The sequence below is a fragment of the Mesoplodon densirostris genome, chromosome 4, assembly GCF_025265405.1.
Source record: "Mesoplodon densirostris isolate mMesDen1 chromosome 4, mMesDen1 primary haplotype, whole genome shotgun sequence".
Lineage (NCBI taxonomy): Eukaryota > Metazoa > Chordata > Mammalia > Artiodactyla > Ziphiidae > Mesoplodon > Mesoplodon densirostris.
The window spans coordinates 129,294,504-129,316,619 of NC_082664.1; the positions used below are offsets into that span (position 1 = coordinate 129,294,504).

Consider the following 22,116-nt stretch of genomic DNA (forward strand, 5'->3'; position numbering starts at 1 on the left):
CTAAGAGGCTTGTGCAAGTTTCCTGACGGTAGGGACTGGTGGTGGGTAGAGCTGGCTGTTGCTCTGGTGGGCAGAGCTTAGTAAAACTTTTATCTGCTTGTCTGCTAATGGATGGGGCTGGTTTCCCTCCCTGTTGGTTGTTTGGCCTGAGGCGACCCAACACTGGAGACTACCCGGGCTCTTTGGCGGGGCTAATGGTGGACTCTGGGAGGGCTCACGCCAAGGAGTACTTCCCAGAACTTCTGCTGCCAATGTCCTTGTCCTTGTGGTGAGCCACAGATGCCCCCTGCCTCTGCAGGAGACCCTCCAACACTAGCAGGTAGGTCTGGATCAGTCTCCTATGGGGTCACTGCTCCTTCCCCTGGGTCCCGATGCTCACACTGCTTTGTGTGTGCCCTCCAAGAGTGGAGTCTCTGTTTCCCCCAGTCCTCTCGAAGTCCTGCGATCAAATCCTGCTAGCCTTCAAAGTCTGATTCTCTAGGAATTCCTCCTCCTGTTGCCGGACCCCCAGGTTGGGAAGCCTGAGGTGGGGCTCAGAACCTTTGCTTCCGTGGGTGGACTTCTGCAGTATAAGTGTTCTCCAGTTTGTGAGTCACCCACCCAGCAGTTATGGGATTTGATTTTATTGTGATTGCGCCCTTCTACCGTCTCACTGTGGCTTCTCCTTTGTCTTTGGATGTAGGGTATCTTTTTTGGTGAGTTCCAGTGTCTTCCTGTCAATGATTGTTCAGCAGTTAGTTATGATTCCAGTGATCTCACAAGAGGGATTGAGAGCACGTCCTTCTGCTCCACCATCTTGAACCATAGATCGGTTTCTTGTTTTAACTACTAATTGCCTCACATTCATTTGGCTGGATTTTTTTTTTTTTTCTGACAAGTTCTAGGTAGTAATTTATAAATGAACTACTTTCACTTTACGGCAAGAAATCTGACAGCTGGAGATTAACTAAACTGGGAACCTGAGGCTTGTATGTTCCTTTATCAGTGTGACTCTGAGAACTGACACCTGCTGGTTCTTTGAAATATGAAATAGTGCTTTGTCTGATGAAGCTTACCATAAATGTTGTCTCTGTAGGCGATTTACTGAAACAGGAAGTCTTCATGCAGTGGATTTTATGGGTAGCTTCACATCTAAGACTGCTGCTTCAGAAGGGCTGAGTTTGGATGTAAAGCTCCCAAAACTACTATGTAATGCAGTTTCTTTTACATTAACAATAAAAGAACCCATAGCCAGGAAGTGACCTTGGGAAGCATTGTGAATTTTGTACAGCAACTAAAAGCTTTGATTGCTTGGGATTATGCCACCTCATCAATGGTATTTTTCTGTTCAGTAAACTGCCTATCTCACAATTATTGATATATCATTCATATATATATATATATATATATATATAATTTTTTGTAAGATGAAGCAGTCATTCATTTTAAATGGGCAGGATTGTAACCTTCTATCTTTGTAATTAAATTCTTCCAGAGCAAAATTTTTGTGTATCACTGAGAATAGTGGCTTAGTGTTTGTCTAGCCTTCTACCTGGCTGTGTTTTGTATTGACCTCTTAGTCTTCTCTTTTTTTTGGCCACACCGCATGGCTTGTGGGATCTTAGTTCACTGACCAGGGATTGAACCCAGGCCACGACAGTGAAAGCGTGGAGTCCTAACCACTGGACCGCCAGGGAATTCCCCTGACCTCTTCAGTCTTAATGATGCCCCCTGGCAAAGGAATTCATTTGAATGATGCATAGCTCAGGAGAATTATCTAGTCACCTCCAGGGCCTCTTAGGAATAAGGATAATTGCTTTTTAAGAGGATGACATGTGTTCAGCTTGTTTTGAAATAAGTGGAGAAAGTAAGCAAACAAAAGCAAGCTAGCATTTTGTAATGTATTAGCTATCGTGTTTGGTGTTACATAAGCTGTGTCATTATGCTTCTGTGTTTATATTCTTTTATACAGGTACAAAATTGAAGCTGAGAGGCATTTCATAATTTCTCTGCTGCTTTTAGGTTTAGTGAGAACTTGGAGGAAGGCATCATGGTAGAGTGAAACGATCGTTGCCTACTCTCCTGGTTTTCTTTCTGTTCTCCTCTAATTAAAAGCATCAACTTTAACCCTTCTATTTTCCTTTTCCCTCATGTTTATATGTAATCCAAAGGTTGTTAGTTTTTTCTTCTAAATGCCTTGATTATAAATCCTATTTTTTAAAGTTATCTTCCAGGAATTATTGCATCATACCTGCCATGATAATAGAAGTCATAAAAATTAGATTTATCTAGGACATTGCAGTTTACAAAGTACTTTCACATATTCTAACTCATGTAATCCTCATAACCACACTGAAGTGGTAGATGTTATTCTTTAAATGTTCTACTATAAAAGCTTCCTGTTCATTTTCTTCATAGGTATTCTTGTCTCTTTTATTTTATACGTTGGGACCAGATTAATTTTTTTTTTTTTTTTTTTTTTTTTTGCGGTATGCGGGCCTCTCACTGTTGTGGCCTCTCCCGTTGCGGAGCACAGGCTCCGAATGCACAGGCTCAGCGACCATGGCTCACAGGCCCAGCCGCTCCGCGGCATGTGGGATCCTCCCGGACTGGGGCACGAACCTGTGTCCCCTGCATCGGCAGGCGGACTCTCTACCACTGCGCCACCAGGGAAGCCCCCAGATTAATATTTTTAAAATACAACTTTCAGCACTATATGTTTCCTCTTAGCACAAATATCTTTGGTGATTTCACAAGCTGAATAATGAAGTCAAAACTCCTGTATTCACATTTAGGATTATCCATAATCTGATTCTAAACTAAATTTTTTTTAATTGCCCTAAAACTTTCTCAGAAGAACCTTCTCTGTATATCAAGTCAATTTGGTTCACTTCAGCAAACACTGTTACCTACTATATATCAGATACTATGTTGGTCGTTAGGGATAAAAAGATGAGTGGAACATTCTTGTCCTTAGGAAATTCACTGCCTAGTGGAGGTAAAAAGATGCATGAATAACTAATTATAATATATGTGTAAGTTGAAGAAACTGAGTGCTGCCTCAGTTTTATTTTATTTTATTTTTTAAAATTAATTGATTTATTATTTTTGACTGTATTGGGTTTTCGTTTCTGCACGTGAGCTTTCTCTAGTTGCAGTGAGCGGGGGCAACTCTTCATTGTGGTGCGCGGGCTTCTCAGTAGTTGTGACACGTGGGCTCAGTAGTTGTGGCTTGTGGGCTCTAGAGCGCAGGCTCAGTAGTTGTGGTGCATGGGCTTTGTTGCTCCGTGGCATGTGGGATCTTCCTGGCCCAGGGCTCAAACCTGTGTCCCCTGCATTGGCAGGTGGATTCTTAACCACAGCACCACCAGGGGATGTCCACTGCCTCAGTTTTATAATGTATATTTAGAAAAGGGATTTTTTTTTTTTTTTTTTTTTTTTGTGGTATGCGGGCCTCTCACTGCTGTGGCCTCTCCCGTTGTGGAGCACAGGCTCCGGATGCACAGGCCCAGCGACCATGGCTTACGGGCCCAGCAGCTCCACAGCATGTGGGATCTTCCCGGACCGGGGCAAGAACCCGTGTTCCCTGCATTGGCAGGCGGACTCTCAACCACTGCACCACCAGGGAAGGCCTAGAAAAGGGATTTTTTTTAAAGGCATAAAAACCACCAGGAACCAAAGAGAGAGAGAGAGAGAGAGAGAGAGAGAGAGAGAAGATAAAAACAGGTGAGAAATTTTAACAAAATTCTGGAAGCTGGAAAGCAGTTAAGTGGTAACTAATTTAGCAGTCCAGAGAAAGCGGAATGATTTAACGGGTAGGCCAGTTTGTAACGTAGAATACACCAGATATCAATAAGTTCAAGAATTGGAGACAGTAGGAATTTCAAAAAGTTGGGATGCAGAAGGCACTAAAAACAGGAAGATTAGTTGCAAGTATATACATATATATATATATATATGGAGCAGTTGCATCGCTAAATTCCCTCCTTCCCTGGCATCGCCTGGCAGCTACTCTTTCCCACCTTCACAGGAGATGTAAAGGTCACACTGTTGAAGGTAAACTGAGCTGTGAAAACTGGGCTGCCCAGCTGAACACAGGGAAAATGAGGAAAAGGTTCCCCTCTGATTGGTGAGGCCTCCTAGACTCTGGAATAAGCAGATCCATAAGTGCCTGGGATTTCTTTGAACTCTTGTTTGGTTGGTTGTTTGGTCTTCCTCCAAAAGAAAACTATGCAGGATTTCTTTCTTTGTTTTTTGGCTGCATTGGGTCCTTGTTGCTGTGTGTGGGCCTTCGCTGTGGTGCATGGGCCTCTCATTACAGTGGTCTGTCCGGTTGCGGAGCACAGGCTCTAGGTGCGCGGGCTTCAGCAGTTGTGGCACGTGGGCTCAGTAGTTGTGGCTCACAGGCCCAGTTGCTCCGTGGCACGTGGAATCCTCCCAGACCAGGGCTCGAACCCGTGCCCCCTGCATTGGCAGGCGCATTCTTAACCACTGAGCCACCAGGGAAGTCCCTGCACAATTTCTATAATAGAGCAAGTTTTACTACAAAAAAAAAAGGATTCCCCCAAATCTTCAAGAAAAGTGAGGATTTAGGAAAAGTATTTACTTCGGAGTAAGAAGCTGGCTTTCAACGTTATTCATACTGTTTGTATGGATTTTTCTGGCTTCGTTTCACACCATTCTCCCCCATATGCTTTGTGCTCCTTTCATATTGGTCCACTCATACTTTATCACATTCTCTGCATTTTCTATCATTTCTCCACCTTAATGTTCAAATTAGTATTTTTATAAGAAATGCTCTTTATCCTTTCCTGTTCGTCCTCAGAGGCTCACCTCAAGTGCCATTTGTGCCCAAATGCTTTACCCTCCCTCATCTAAGTCATCTACTGACTTTTTCATATTTCTTTTTTTTAACACTTATCACTTTATGTGATTTATTTATCAAACTTTGAGGCACCATGTTCAAGGTCTTGTGTGAGGATCTAGAATGCAGTCTCTGAAGGGTGAGAAGTGAGTGTTGCTCATCTTAGGTGTCTGATATTTGCATATGAGGGGTATTAAATACTCAAACACTTTCCCTTACCTCTGGTGTCTTATTTTTCTGGTTAATCTTTTATACCTCTTTACAAAGGAGGTATAGTTATTCTAAATCAGAGATCTGATCATGTCACTACCCTACTCAGAAACCTTTCATTTTAAGCTTTAAGATGGCATTGAAGACTTTCCTAATGTGGGCTCACCCTTACTTTTCTAGTTTCTTTTGCTCCCCTAACCACTCCTTGCCCATCCCCACCCCTTCCTGATCTTCATGGTGCAACTTATGGTCCATCTACCCCAAGACCATTGCCCATTCTCTTCCTAAACCATCTGTTTTCTCATTTTTATTGTTTTGCTCATACAGTTTCTTCTCCCTGAGATGTCTTTTTCTCCCTTCTTCAACTGTTAAAATTCTACTCATTTTTTCACACCCTGTGGGGAGGTGGTGGGAGAAAGAAAGAAAAGTACATCCTTTCTGAGACTCCTGTGATTGCCTTCTCTCTTTTCTTGCTCACAGATCAGAATCCAGATTGATTACTAGGCTTACACTGATACCACCATCTCAATTCACTTTAAAAGTTGTAATCTATTTGAATTAAAGATCTGTTACTTTAAGCATATACTTCAAAAATTTATTTAATTCTTTAACAGTGAAGTCATATTGTAGTCTAAATGAGTAAGGGGTGAATTTCGGTGCCCCTACTTCCCTACCCCCCAGTGATTCTTACTGCTAAAACTCGAAGGGGTGTCCAATTCGGAAAGACATCCCCCTCCCCAAACACATTTACAGTTTTAAACTTGACCGTTTTCCTCTAAGCAGTAATAAGTTTTTAGGGTCAGCCCTTTGCTAAAATAAGTTTTAGATCACAATAACAGTGCTTATACAGTGCCCGGAAGGGCTTTCCTGAAAAATCTTTATGCAGCATCCTGTTTCGCGTGGAAGAAGTCTGTGGCCAAGCTGGAGTTTTAATCTGCCTGGGAGCTGGCTGTTACTACCTCATCTTGTCCTCTCTCGGTTGTTGGTATCCTTTTCACAATTTCATCAAACATATTTTTTAAAATGATTTTGGTGGGAACATTAATCAGAAACACAAATTAACTTTTAGAACTTAATGCAATTAATATAGAAAGGGAAAAAAATGGCTATTTTCTACTTTTGCTCCTTTAAAAAAGAAGTTATTCATCTTATGATGTCTTAGGTGTTTGTCTGGCAACCTGTGAATCCTCTCTATTAATGTTGTTTGCAGACAAAAGTTATTCCTAAATTAGTGTACTCTTCTTCACATAAAAGTACTGGGAAAACTGATAACAGTATTAAAAGTATAATGGTGTAATTTTAACTGTATTAAAAGTATAATGGCCATCTATTGTCTAGAGCTTGTTAAAAATAACCAATATTACAAGCAGCCTTTTGTTCCCAAAATGCAGGGTTTGTTTTTTTTTCATTATCAAAACAACCTATATTATATGAAAATTAGAAACAGTCATTTTTTTTTTTGCGGTACGTGGGCCTCTCACCGTTGTGGCCTCTCCCATTGCGGAGCACAGGCTCCACATGCGCAGGCCCAGCGGCCATGGCTCACGGGCCCAGCCGCTCCGCAGCATGTGGGATCCTCCTGGACCGGGGCACGAACCCATGTCCCCTGCATCGGCAGGCGGACGCCCAACCACTGCGCCACCAGGGAAGCCCAGAAACAGTCATTTAATACCTTAATGTACATCTTTCTGTATACTTTTCCATGCATATATATTCAGCTATGTACATATGTATATGTACGTTTATGTGTATATATAACCTTTACCTCCATGTATTATTTAAAAAGTAGTCATACTATATGTACTTATAACTTTTAATCAGTCAAGGTTTTGAGTGTCTGAGATGTGCAGAACATGGTCTTAAGCACCATAGGGCATTGATAGATCCATTAAATAAAATCGCTACTCTCAAGATATTTATAGTCCAGCTGAATAAGATAGGACAAATATATAAGAAGCAATGTGAAGTCCAGTGCAGTGGCTGAGCTATATGGTCTATACTAAGCACTCACAAGGAATTAAAATTAGCCTTCAAGGACCAATGGAGTTGAAGAGGTAAAGGTAGCTAAGTACCCAGCATGTAGTGTGGGCTCACTAACTGATGGTTGTTGCTCTTATACTCACCCCAAGTTCTGGCTCTAGATGTCTAGTACAGAGGAATATTGATTCCATTTCTATAAGTAGAGAAGTTCAGAGGAAAAAGGTTACAACTGCAGGAAGAACTTTGAGTTAAGTGTTGTCTGGGTGGAGAGCTATTTCTGCATATAGGTGAAGATGTAGAGCTTGAATTCTGGTGAAGAGTCAAAACAGCTTTGAGAATCATCTACTTAGAGACAGTAGATGAGTTTTCCAGAAGGAGCAGGCCAATAACTGGTTTTATTTCACACTGTCCTTTATGCCAACTAAAGTTGATACTAAATACCATGACAAAAAATAAAAAAACCTTACTTGTCAGTGAGTTAGAAAAATGAGGGTTTGTGTTTTTTGTGCCAAGAGTTAAAATCTCTCTATCTTTGTAATTCTGGCATTTCTTCTTCTTGGGTTGCCTCATAGCTCTATAGTTGGGAAATATTAAATAACAAAATGTGTGTGTGACAGACAAAGAGATTTGTTTTCTTTCTTTTTTAAAAAAATATTTATTTATTTATTTGGCTGCACCAGGTCTTAGTTGTGGCATGTGGGATCTTTGTTGCCACAAGTGGGCTCTTAGTTGTGGCATGCAGACTTCCTAGTTGAGGTATGCATGCAGGATCAAGTTCTCTGACCAGGGATGGAACCCTGGCTCCCTGCATTGGGAGCTTGGAGTCTTAACTACTGGGCCACCAGGGAAGTCCCCGAGATTTGTTTCCCTTAAAATAAAAGATTCTCATGTCTAACTTAAAATTTCAAATTCTCAAGCTGTTTTTGTTCTTGTCTTGCTGGGTCTCATTATCTCTGTTTGGCTTTTCACTTACAAATCTTGTTTCATATATGTGAACAGCGTTGGGAATGTGACCTTTCTCATGACCCTGTAAGCTAAGATTTTGCTTTGCATTTCCCAGAATAAATGTCACTAAAACATATACATTCTGCTTTTCCCCTAGGTAAAAATCTCTACACCAATGAATATGTAGCTATCAAACTGGTGAGTAGAATCTATATTTGTGGTAATTATGTTTTAGTGCTCTCACCCTTCACATATCTTTTTACAGGAAATAATTGTAAGCATTCACAAAAATACTAATGTTATTTTTCCTTGCATATGATCCCACATAGTCATTTCCTTCAAATATATATAGTGTTACAGTGATGAATCACTGTATACTGTAAAACACTATATAGTTAGAGGATGCTAACTAGAGTGTTAGCAATGATAAATCAAAAAAAGTTAATAAAACATAGCTGGAAGGAAAAAAAACCCTATTAACTGCTGTAAACTTTGTACCTTTCACAGTGCTATTTTTTTAATCATATTCTTATTCTTGAATATGACTGATCCATTTTTTAAATGTAAGGTATTTATTAATATACTTCCGAATGTGATCATCTAATCATTGCCTTAAAAAGCTGTCAAACATGAAAAACACATTATGTGGTCAGATTTGAAGCAAAGAGTTCAATTAGTTTTGTCAGTGCTAATCTTATGAATAACTAACCTGGTCATTGAAAGTAACATCCTGTTAAAAAAGAATAATTCTATTATTTTTAAGGATTAATAGTTTTAGAAGAAACAGTTCTTTATCTTATATTTAAGGTTGATGAAAAACCATTTCTAGCCATATTAAATGCTTCATATAACTAGTTTCTATAAAACTGTATAAATATTGTCCTCCTAATAAATCCTAGTATATTTCCCAGGATCTGAAGGTAGTTTTGGGCTTTATTAGTTGGAAGGCAGAGGCGTTAATAGTTGAAGGAAGTATCTTGTGGTAATTGCTGTTCTTTTCTAATGAATTGCCCCTACCACATCCACACCTGCTCTGTGGTCGGTCTTTTCCTCTCATTAAGCTTGTCTGTGGAGGAGTTAGAGTTGTCCTGTGAAGAACTGACAGACATCAGATTAGTTTCTCTACAAAGAGGTGGACAGGGAGCAGGTCTTAGAGCAGGTAGCTAGCTCCTTGGGAACCAAGTGTTTTGTTTGTTGACTTGGAAGTTTTGTTGGAGAAATGGGAGCAGGAAGAGAGGCAATGCATGTAACAATGCAGACCAAATATTTTTCTCAGCTTGAATGTCAAAGAATTAACTGTATATTTTTATTTATGGGAATTTGATTATTCTGTGAAAGTGTTATCTAGTTCATCTCTTTTTTACTTTTTCTGTTTTATTGTTTTGGTAAGTTGGAATAATTTTGATTCTTTGGGACTAGTAATAGGGAGAAGCAGCCCCTAAAACACTTTAAAATGTTGCCTCAATACTGTATATTTGTAATTGTCCCCTTATTTATCAGGACTTCTTCTGAGGCTTTCTGTTAGGGGCAACTCATTCTATCTAGATTTCTCTTTCCAGCTTCATACTAGTCGACCTGTTTAGATAAGGTTGCATAACATTATTGACATGACTGACCATTGCATTTCACTTACATTTTATTAAAGTTTTATTCTTTGTATGGCCAAGAGTTAAAGGTAGATAGACTTCATGTCATCTAGTATGGTGTGCCTCAGTACCTCATTTCTCTTTCAAATAAACCTTAAATAAAGGCTTTTTAAAGGATGACAATCTTGTCTATGGGCCTCCTCTCTTGCTGTGGGGCTGTATTCTCTGTGGGAGATATGATGGCAGTAATTGAGCTCTTTTCACTGTAACAGCAAAATTTGCCTTAAGCATTACAGTCCTACAAGATAGCCGTCTGCTGTCAGTTTAGGATTTCAGGCAGGTATGTGTGTTCCAGAATAACCATGATTCTGGCAAATAGCCAGCCCTCTATGAAAATGTAATCAGCATCTGGCACAGAAATATAAGGAAGCCCTTGCTGGTAGTGTTTCAGTTCTACTTTGTTTGGATCTTCATTGTGGGCTCTTGTTTCTTGGATTTCTAGGAACATTTTTTAAAAAATCAGATACAGTGTAAACAAACTAGTGTGATGAACCCCTCCTTTACCCCTGTCACCGAGGTTTCTGGGGTTCTTTTTTTTTTTTTTTGCGGTACGCGGGCCTCTCACTGTTGTGGCCTCTCCCATTGTGGGGCACAGGCTCTGGACGCACACGCTCAGCGGCCATGGCTCACGGGCCCAGCCGCTCCGCGGCATGTGGGATCCTCCCAGACCGGGGCACAAACCCGTGTCCCGTGCATCGGCAGGCGGATTCTCAACCACTGCGCCACCAGGGAAGCCCCTGGGGTTCTTTTTAACAGAGGTTTTCTAACAGTTGTTTAAAAAGTTTTCTCTCCATGCTGCTAATCCTACTGCCTTTTACAATCTTATAGATTGTTTGCAGTGTCCTTTATTCATAGTGCTTTCAGAAGAGCACTTGAAGCTCCAGGTGGTTGAGCAGGCTACGACTACGTGCTGAAGGGGTTGGCTGAAGGATGTAAGTCCTTCCGTCTGTGATAAAAAGCCCCTCATGTCTGAATATATGTGATGTGTACACCCACTTTTAGCCCTATAACTCTAAAGAGATATTGCTTTTTTTAATCTGTTAACTTATTTACCCAAGATCAGATTGAATATTTCCTATTGATGTTTCCAGTATGAAGTTTGAAGGTATTAGTTTGAAGAAGGATCTGTGTTTTTTAAAATTCATTGACTCTTGTGGTTTGTCAGAATTCAAGACTGTTTCTCCAGAAAGAACCCTCCTCTTTCTAGTGTTTAGATCAACCTCTGGTTCCATATCAATTTGTCATCACTGTCTCTCTTGGTTTCTTGTGAATTATTAATGATTTTGCTAAAAGACAAATTCTGAAATTGGCTGCTTTTTTTTTTTTTTTTTTTTTTTTTTTTGCGGTATGCGGGCCTCTCACTGTTGTGGCCTCTCCCGTTGCGGAGCACAGGCTCCGGATGCTCAGGCCCAGCAGCCATGGCTCACGGGCCCAGCCGCTCCGCGGCATATGGGATCCTCCCAGACCGGGGCACGAACCCGTATCCCCTGCATCGGCAGGCGGACTCCCAACCACTGCGCCACCAGGGAGGCCCATGAAATTGGCTGCTTTGATGGTGATATATTAGAAGATCTAAAACCTGAATGGAGACTCTGTAGCTGAAGAGATCAATGAATAAGGAAGTGACTCTACAGTATAGTCTTAAATAAATTTTTTTGGAATGCAAGAATCTTGAGAAACTTGAAGGCCAACTCTGATGCTTGCTGATTTTGCAATCAGAGAAGGGTATGAGTTCTTTCATAGAGCTCCTTAGGGCCTTGAAGTATTCTAGCCTACCTGAATTGATTTAGATAAAACCTTCCTAGAAGCAAAGGTGTAGACTAGATAACTTCAAGGAAAGTTCTGAATTCTGTGATTTGTGGATTCTATATTTTAAGAAAAATGCAGAAAACTTCAAGTGGGTTCAGGAAGAGCCTTCAGGGGTGATCAAATAACTAAAAAATGGGACCACAGAAAAGGTTAAAAGAATTGAAATTACTTTGCCTGAATAAAGGAAGTTTAAGAAATGACTGAATAGCTTTGTTATTTGAAGATGGCTGTTATAGTATTCACAGGTTATTCGGGAGCTGTTTTGTCTTTGTTATTGAGAATATAAGAGAAATAGGCTAAACTTTCAGTAAGGGAGATTGCAGTTACATATAAAGACCTTCTAAACCATGAAACTTGTTAAACACCAGCATGAATTAATAAGGGAAGCTGTGGAACTCTCCTTCCTTTAAGCCTATATTAAAAATAGGACAAGTAACCATTCAATGGGGAGAGGACAGTTTTTTTCAACAAATGGTGTTGGGAAAACTGGAGATCCACATGCAGTGAAGTGAGACCTTTTACATCATACACAAAAATGAACTCAAAATGGGTCAAAGGCCTAAACATAAGAGCCAAAACTATAAATATCTTAGAAGAAAACTTAGGGGAAAATCTTCATAACGTTAGATTTGGCAGTGATTTCTTGGATATAACACAAAAAAGCACAGTAAGAAAAGATAGATAGGTTGGACTTTATCAAAAACTTTTGTGCATCAGAGGACTCTGAACAGAGTGAAAAGATAACCCATGGAATGGGAGAAAATATTTGAAAATCATATATCTGATAAGGAATTTAGTCTCAAATTTACCATTTTAACCATTTTTAGTTGTACAGTTCAGCGGCATTAAGTACATTCACATTGGTGTGCACCCATCACTATCATCCATCTCTAGAACTTTTTTTTCACCTCCCTCAACTAAAATTCTGTACTCATTAAACACCAACAGCATTCCCCTCTCCCCCCAGCTCCTGGCAACCACCATTCAACTTTCTGTCTATGAATTTGACTATTCTAGGTACCTAATATAAGTAGAATCATGCAGTGTTTGTCCTTTTGGGTCTGGCTTATTTCACTTAACATACCATCCCCGAGGTTCACACATTTTGTAGCATGTGTCAGAATGTCCTTCCTTTTTATGGCTAAATAATATGCCATCACACGTATAGAACAAAATGTAACCACATTTTATTTATCCATCCATTTGTTGATAGATACTTGGGTCGCTTCCACCTTTTGACTGTTGCGAATTATAGTGCAACAAATATGGGTCTACATATATCATTTTGAGTCTGAGTTTTCAGTTCTTTTTTTTTTTTTTTTTTTTTTTTGAGGTTGTTGGGACCTCTCCCTTTGCGGAGTACAGGCTCCGGACGCTCAGGCTCAGCGGCCCTGGCTCACGGGCCTAGCCGCTCCACGGCATGTGGGATCTTCCCGGACCGGGGCACGAACCCGTGTCCCCTGCATCTGCAGGCGGACTCTCAACCACTGCGCCACCAGGGAAGCCCGAGTTTTCAGTTCTTTTAGGTGTATATCCAGAAGTGGAATTGCTGGATCATGTGGTACTTTTATATTTAATTTTTTGAGAAATTGCTGTACTGTCTTCCACAGTAGCTGCACTATTTTACATTCCCAGCAGCAGTGCACAAGGGTTCCAATTTTTCCACATCCTTACCAACACTTGCTATTTTCTGTGTTTTTGATATTAGCCATCCTAATGGATATACAGATGTATCTTTCAGGGTAATGTTTGATTTTCTTGTTAACTAGTTGCCTGATATACTGTCAATTCAGAATGATTAGCCAGCCAATTCTTGAAGTTTGGTAGAGAGCAAAGTATGGTTGTATGGCTGCTTTATCTTTGGGATCTTTAGAAAACTCTATTTTTAAAAACTTGAACACTGTATTAATTAAAGTTACAAGTTACATATCTTAGTTGCATTTACAGTCTTTAATTCTCTAAAGTGTAAAAATAAATATACATAACACTGTTCCTACAGCTTTATTCGTAATATTGAAAACTGAAAGCAGTTCACATGTCCAAAAGTTAAGGTTTGTGTGTATGTACACACACACACACACACACACACAAAATAATATATAGTTTTACTTACTGTTATGGAATGATGTCATCATCACATGTTGAATTTAAAGACATAGAACACCAAATATAGTATGCTCTCATTTATTTAAAATACGTTTTTGAGTCTATATTATATATAAATATATGTATAAATCAATATTTGGAAGAACATTCACCAAAATGTTAATAGTGCTTTTCTTTTAAATGATAGGATCTCAGATTATTTTTACTTTCTTTCTAATTTTTGTGTATATGAAATTTTTTTCCTGAGCATATATCATTTTTCTATAAATAATAAAACCATTTACTACCCGAAATTCATAATAAAACAAGAAGGAAATACTTGCTGGTATTTAATTAAAAGATTTGGCACCTGGTTTCCTAGGAGAATATATTTCAGAAAAATACTTCATGGTGAGAGAGCTATCCTTGAGTGATGTCTCATACAGAGTATTTTTTTTAAATATCCATGGCAGGGATTGTATATAATTCAGCTTCATCTTCCCCTAGATGTGCTTTCAAAGAGAAATTGTGGTAAGAAAATGCTATTATATATGAATATCATCTCTAAAATATTAAGTGGTCTTAGCCCTGGTTTACTCTGAAAACCTAGGAATGAAAAATCTGTCTAAATCTGATCACAATTTCTCTTCTTGGGTTTCAGGAACCAATAAAATCACGTGCTCCACAGCTTCATTTAGAGTACAGGTTTTATAAACAGCTCGGCAGTGCAGGTAAGTCAATGTTTCCTCCATTTATTCAGCATATAGCTTAGCTGGAAGCCCTAACATATGTAAATTTTCTTGTCTACCCTTTTTGCCAGGCCACGTATCTCCCCTACTTGCTGGATAGGTAAATACACATAGTCAACTAAAAAGCTACTTACTCTCTGGCATCTAGAAGGGCAGTTGAGTTGATTGGGGGTCTATGCTACCATGCCTGTCCACAAACCAACCTGTGAATGCTTTCATCCACCTGAAATACACATGGTATGGTTTTTGCTTTTTGGTAGTTTTTTCATTCTCTTTTCATTCCTTTGTGTATACAGAAAGAAAGGAGGAGGTGTTGGTAATTTTCAAGATGTTTTTACCACATTGAGACTTTATATCCATTTTAAAGGCATACTATTAAAATATATCTTCTGAAATACCTTAACACTGTCACTTTATTGTTCTCATTAATTTGGAAGACCTATCTATATGATTGTAATAACCTATGACCTCTGATTTTTTAAAAATTAAGTTTATAATTTTTAAAAACATTCCTGTTTTTTTACCAAAAAGGTCAAATTTCTGAAATATCTTACTGGCTTGCAGAAAAATATATTGACTGCACAAATGTTACCAACCCTAAGGAGGTTGAACCCATAGGATTCCTATTGCAGAAGATGAAACCCTTCAGTGCTAGTTTAATTATTTGACATTAATAGACATTCCTCTGCTTTATGCTTCTTCAGTGTGACAGTTTTTTGTGAATGACTGAAACATAGTTTCTATTTCAAGTACCATTATTGAAGGTACTGTTGAAGGAATTTGAGTTTCACTTCCTAAAATATATACAATTATATAAGAGCCACTGGGTGTTATTCAAGTCATCTTATACCCTGACCATGGCAGTAATCAGCCATAGTCATAACCTAGGGAGGCCAGGATGAGCATTTGTCTTTCATTGAACCTGACATGAGTTCTTGCAGACAGCTCAAATGCATTCATCTCAGCTGTTATATGCTGCCCCTCCACTGCTCACCTGCAAGTCTTCTTTTAAGATACGTGTCTTCAATTCCTTCAGTTTTTTGCATTATGTGATTAACAGATACTTCACTGTCATTGCTCCACTAGGAAGCATGAATGTACACACTCACACACTCCTGGTTTTGTGATGTTCCTCTTAAATGAGCCTCATAAAACAGCACCAGTAACTCTGGATTGGAGGCAGTGGGATTATTATCTTCCTTGATCTGGACACAATAGTTCTATTAATTTAGGTTAGCTATTTTAACAGCCATTTTACATAGTTGACTTTTATGCATCTATGGAGTTCTACTCAGTTGAAACCTTTATGTCTTTTTTACGTAAGCTGCCATCAACTAAGGCTTTCTGAATTTTTCTGGTTATATAATTGATTTTGATCACCAGAACCTCCTAAGTGTCATCTTATTTTATCCCATTATTACTAAGTATTCGGATGCTTTTCAATCCTAATTCTGTTACTGATGATTACATATTGACTTTTTAAATTATAACTGCATATCCCCCTGCCCCTTCCATAAGACTACTATAAGCTCCTTGAGAACAGGCTTGTGCCTTCTTCACCCTGGTGTCGCAAATGTATCTCAGGGCCCTACATAGTTCTTTCACATAATAGGAAGCTGGGAAGAATTCTGGTGACAGAAGGAACTTAGGAAGATTTGATAAGCTTGAGTTTTAGATTTTTGCCAAGTTATTAAGAAAAATATTCCCTGGGGATGGCTAAAAAAGGGAAATTATTTATTTATTTATGATAGGTAAGAAGTGGATTTATTTAGAGAGATACACATTCTGTAGACAGAATGTGGTCCATCTCAAAAGGTGAGAATGGCCCTGGGAGAAACACACTCCACAGAGTGTGGGCCATCTCAGAAGGCGAGAGGCCAGGAAATTTATTTTGAAAGTAGATCAGTTGACAAAGTAGACAAGATTTCACCACGTCTCCCTATAAGTGTGAGCATGAACACTAGAGCTTCTTCCTAAGTTACAGGCAGAAGCATTTCTCTTTCTATTTTTCTAGAGTGAAGTTCCCAGCTGCAAATGTTACTCATCAGTAGTTAATGTATGAGCAGCTAGAGCACATATGCCCTTCTCTCTTCAGAACCAAGGTGATGTTGTGGCACTGTAAATAAACAACCTTTCACGCTGAAAGCACACAAACCAAAATTATGCACTCGTTGTTTTTACTCACTGGTGCTTTGTCTGTCATTATTCAGCACAGGCCGAAGATTTGCAAGATATTTGGGTATCATGACAAGGAATACTTAAGAAGAAAAAAAAGCCCATTGTGACTTAGGTTTGTTCAAGGAATTAATCAGTACTTACGAAATAAATGGATGAAATTTGGGGGGAGAAATGAGTGATTATGAATTTAAAGGACACTGGTATAGCTATTGTGACCAGAGCTTGAGACTTTAAATTCCTAAAATAAGAACATCTTTGTTGGCTTGAGAATATGACCATTTTTTCCTTAAGTACAAAAGTCTTATTTATTACCTTGCTTTTTGACCCCTACATTGCCCTGACTGTATGATCTGGAAATTCATACCAGTTCTCTACTCATGTGTAGATAGAACAAAACTGGTAGTACTGGATGATTGTGAACATGGTTTAAGGTGGAGCTCTTCCTGATTGTCCCTCCTTTTCCTTGTTTGATCTCTAACTTCTTCCCTTCTATACCGTCATGTTCTCTAGTGAACAGTCACACTTCAAGGTTTCTTTGCTGATTGTGACTTTGCCATCAAGAATTTCAAGACCTGGTTATTTACTATGAAGGTTATCTCTAAGATAATCAGGGAAGAAAGAGGGCCTTGAGAGTCTTGAAACTGAGAATGAGGATTTTGGTCTTCCTAAAAGCTATCATTTTTTTTCCTTTTTTCATTTATTGTAGAAACCAAATTATGAAAAATTAAAGGATATTTTGAAAGGAGACGGTGGTCCATGTTCTTATCACCCTAACTCAGCCACATTTTATTTGAATATTTCTCTTTTTCATATGCAGACATATTTCATAGTTAATCTCAGTTTACATGCAATTGCATGTCTTCATTCACTGAACATTGTAACATTTGTCTTGATGCTGCATTAGATACATGTTTCTAATCATTGTATAATATCCTGTCAGCTTTGTAGACCATAATTTAGGCATGCATTTTGTGCTGTCAGACTTTCAGCTTGTTTTTATTTGAAGAAAGCATTTCTCCTATTGATTTCTGATACCAGAGTATATAACTCAAACTTTTCTTTCATATGTCCTGCCATTTACTCCGCATATGATACGATGGTGATTTTCAGATGTTTAAAGATCTATTAAATGATAGATTAAGTTTATTCCAAAGGATTCCAGAACAAAAATTATAGAAAGAAATTTCAGTAAGATAAGTTTGACTTTGTATAACAATTAAAACAGTGTGAAAGTAATCTAAATGTCATCAATATGGGTCTGGGTAAATAAATGGTGATATATTTATACCACGGAATTAGCTATTAAAAAGAAAGCAGAGCCCTGTGTACTAACATGGAAAGATGCCCCAATATATTTTTTAAGTAAAAAGTTTTGCAAAACAGTATAGCATGATTATATTTCTGTAATACAAGAAAAACATATATAATACAGATATGTCCGCATGAGCACAGAAAATATCTGAATGGATATATTGAAAAGTTAATGATTATCTTTGAAGAGAATGATTAGAAATGATTTTTCACTGTACAAAGGGCTTTGGCACTGAGCGCAGTTATACTTTTCTTTTCAGGGGTAACTTTGTATAGGTTGTTCTGAGTACACAAGATTAGAAATAAGGGACTTAAAGATTGACTCTGGGTTCCCTGGGGCTGGCTTGCCCTCCTGGTAGCTTCAGTATTTGTTTAGTACAATGGGCCAGCTTCACAAGAAAGAACATCATTTAATCATGGTAATTAAAGACTCTAAGCCTTGCATTTAGCAGATGAAAGCACCCAGTGAGTTTTAACCATCTTTCTTATTTTCTTATCATTTTCTTCAATGATCAGTGTTGGGTTAATTGTATTATAGTCACCATGGGTAAGTCTCAAACTTATTTTCCTGTTATGGGAATGTTTTTAGGTTTCCCTGTGCTCCGAGTGTCCTTTTACTTAGGAGAGTATATACATTGTCAGTTTTTAAATTTCCCAGCCAACAAATCTTTTATCCAGCACACCTCCCACTTTTGCTTATGTCCTAACACACAGGAACAGGACATGTGGATGACAGGTTTGGGGCAGAGATAGGCAAAACCAGTGGCCTCAACAGAGAGGAGCCCTAAACATAAGAGAGGGACAGTATAAGCATGAAGGTTCATAGCTAGATAGGGACTGGTCACATAATAGGGGTCAGTATATGTTTGGTAGTTAACTAAAAGATGAATAAACCAGAACCAGGCATGCAGCTGAAGTGGCAGGAGAGAGAGGGAGGAAGGGAGAGGGAATGAGTCAGCAAGAGCAGGAGCAAATGAAGGAAGATGGGGGGAGGGGTGAATAGGCAAATGGCAAGAAAATAGGATTCTAGAGACAGAAATCAGAGTGCAAGTGATAGAATCTGGTGGAGGCCTCTGACTTGGCCAGAAGGAGCAATAAAGTTGCCTTCTGTTACTGTTCTCAGAGTTAGCTGTTTCTTAGGAACAGTGGTTTTGAACAATAGCTTTGACATTTTTAGTAAAAGTAGTAGGGTAGGTTATGGTAAATTCCCATCACTTCACTTGGTATTTGGAAAGGCCTAATTTATAATATAAACAGATAGTACAATAATCTCTGCTTCTGGAGGCTTCTTAATTGTATTGAGAGATCCTAAAGGTAGTAGAGGAACTCATCGTGCTCTGGTTAAACACTTAATTCTACTTCCACCCAGCAACCTGGGAAAAATTCTCAGGGGCTCTGGGAATAAATATCATATCATAGACAATCTAAGCCTGATCTGCCATGTCCTGGCTTTCCAGCAGCTATTCTAATCTGCTAATGACTATTCTGCTTTGGCTTTCTTGTAAAGGAGATGGTAATCCTCAAATTAAAGACAGCAAAAGGGAATTCCCTGGCGGTCCAGTGGTTAGGACTCCGCACTTCCACTACAGGGGGTACGGGTTCTATCCGTGGTCAGGGAACTCCCGCAAGCCTCACAGGGAGGCCAATAAATAAATAAATAAAATCTTTAAAATTAAAAAGACAATAAGATACTTACTGAAATTTCACAGTGTAACAAAGCCCAGGCAAAAATCTCATTGGAAAGAGAAAGCAAGTGAACTTAAGTGTCCACTAGGTACTTCATATGGTTATTTCATTTTTCCCATTTTGAGCACAGGGAAGTTTAGTAACTTACTTACCCAGGGTCATACAATAGGAAAACCTGAGCTAGGAATGTGTTTGTCCTGTGTTTTCGTACAGATTTCTGTCTTGTGTGTATACCGAGCAGAGGCCAGATGCCTGGCACCTTCTACCCATTATCCCTTGCCTAATTGTAATAGAATAGTGGAACATAGTTGTTAAAGTGTTAATTGATGCAAAGCCCCAGAACTTTCCCCCAGTGGAACACTAGGATTTCCTGTTTCATATGGTGCTCCCAAATTTCATGCCTTTGTTACCTCCAAAATCTTTTATAGACTTGGGTGATCTAGGTTTTGAAACAGTTCTTTCCAAAGTAAATTAATCATTTGGGTTGAATACTTGTGCCATGTGTGCAACTGAGGAGCTCAGAGCTACCCCACCCAAGCCATTTTCACCCACTGAAACCTTTATGATATGAATAAAGTATTCATATTCTGTAATACCTTTATGGGAAAAGAATCTGAAAAAGAAAGAATATATGTATATGTATAACTGAATCACTCTGCTGTACACCTGAAACTAACACAACATTGTAAATCAACTATACACCAATAAAATTTTTAAAAGAAGTATTCATACTCTGCAATTTTGAAGTTTCTGGGAAGGAGTGGTTTTATATGTCATCAAAAAAGATAGGAGGTGGGGGCTTCCCTGGTGGCGCAGTGGTTGAGAGTCCGCCTGCCGATGCAGGGGACACAGGTTCGTGCCCCGGTCCGGGAGGATCCCACATGCCGCGGAGCAGCTGGGCCCGTGAGCCATGGCCGCTGGGCCTGCACGCCTGGAGCCTGTGCTCTGCAACGGGAGAGGCCACAACAGTGAGAGGCCCGCATATCGCAAAAAAAAAAAAAAAAAGATAGGAGGTATAGGCTAGTACCAGAAAAAGAGCTTTGAATCTAGGCAACTGTTAAATTAACAGGAACATGGTTCTACTTCAACAGAGAAATAAAGCATAAATCTGAAGAAAATCATGAGAAAGTGTGAGATTGGCAAAACCGTCCTATAATGTTGTGGACTTCCTTAGGAGTAAATTTTAAATAGGCTGGGCAAACACAGGAAGCAGTACACAGGAAAATAAAAAATAAGAACATCTGAAGAGATGCTGGAAAGATGGGGATTTTACTGAAAATAGAAGTGAATCATACAACAAGAGTAGTTACGAACAAGTAACATGGGTCAGCTTAGATGTTCAGTAGTTAGGAGTGCTTTAAGGAATTGAGAAGAAACGTTTTCGTCTCCAGTTGGGCAGAAAGTTTTCATAACAAGAGAAGAAAGAATGAAATAGTGAACTTGGTAAAAGAAAGTGAAATCTGGATTCTTTCTTGCCACATAGAAGTTTTTCAGAAGTCTCTCTGCCAGAGGTATTACAGAGAGAGGAGACATATACCACTAAATTCAGGGAAAACCAATCTTAATTAGTATAAATGGGCAGTCTTGAAATTACATTTTGAGAACTGGAAATTTAGACACTTGCCATCTCTAATTATAGGCAGTGTGCATAAGTGGAGACAGCCAAGAATGGGAGCAAGGAGAAAAGTTTAGCCCAAGTTTTCCCACTGTTTTTCTGTGACTTACTATTAACCTTGTGCCCCTGCTATGCCTCAGTTTCCTTATTCATGTAACGGGAAACCTCTTTATTATTGAGTTTGCAGACCTTCTAGGAATGAATGAGGTTATGTCTGTAAAGACCTTGAATCCTTAAGGAAGAAGTGCTATATAAACACAAGACAGCATTGTTTTACATTGAAACCAAAGATGTAACTTTCCTGTAGAAATGGAAATATCCTATTTACATTTCTTATAGCTTTGAAAAATATCAGAATGAAGAGATAACAGTTTCATTTTTGAAGAATTTTTGATGGATTCTCAAACAATAGTGACTTAATATTTCCCAGTCCTTTCTCTGACTTAATAGAGCAGAATTCTGCTCTGGTGAACCCATCACATCTGTGATCTTGAGGGAGATGTTTGTGCTGAATGTGGAGCTGAATGTGGTCGTGTTGAAATACAGTTATGAGCCTGCTTGGTGAGAATGGCCACTTTTGCTTCTACAACTCCACAGCCTTTCGTGCCAGTTTGGAGGGGACACTTGGCCACAGCCATCTTGTACTACCTGGAAAAGAACCCCAGGAAAAAAAAAATCCAATTGCCATACTTATTTTGGTTTTGTAAAATGGAATTGAAACCACTATGCAAGGACCAGGCCAAAGGATTCATTAATATTTGGTCCTTACCATAACTGGATTCATCTCTGAATTCTCAAAGGAAGTGGTCTTACTAGTGATGAACTACTGAAACATCACAAGTAAGGTTTATTACAGTAGTCTGTGGGAATGTTAGTGAATGTCATTGCCCCCCAAGATGAAAGATACAAATGGTTGGGCTGCCTTCTGCCTCCAGTGTAGAAGATGAGATTTCTTAGGAAGCCAGACAGTGTAAAGGAACATATAGTAAATATTTTAGGCTTGGTGGGCCACTTGTCTTTGTTGTAACTATTCAACTCGTGTTATCTATATTCAGCTCT

The 22,116-nt window shown here is 39.0% G+C and overlaps 1 protein-coding gene across 6 annotated transcripts in view; it reads left to right on the forward strand.

The window, feature by feature from the left end:
- The window catches only part of CSNK1G1 (casein kinase 1 gamma 1), a 151,543-nt gene that overhangs the window by 64,544 nt on the left and 64,883 nt on the right, over window positions 1-22,116 (forward strand). For all 6 annotated transcript variants that reach the window (XR_009531800.1, XR_009531799.1, XM_060097196.1 and 3 more), the window contains exons 3-4: window positions 8,136-8,176; window positions 14,180-14,249. Coding sequence is in view for 4 of the 6 variants with exons in the window: in XM_060097196.1 (XP_059953179.1) it covers window positions 8,136-8,176; window positions 14,180-14,249 (111 nt within the window). In the remaining 2 variants the exon portion in view is untranslated. The remainder of the gene's footprint in view (window positions 1-8,135; window positions 8,177-14,179; window positions 14,250-22,116) is intronic.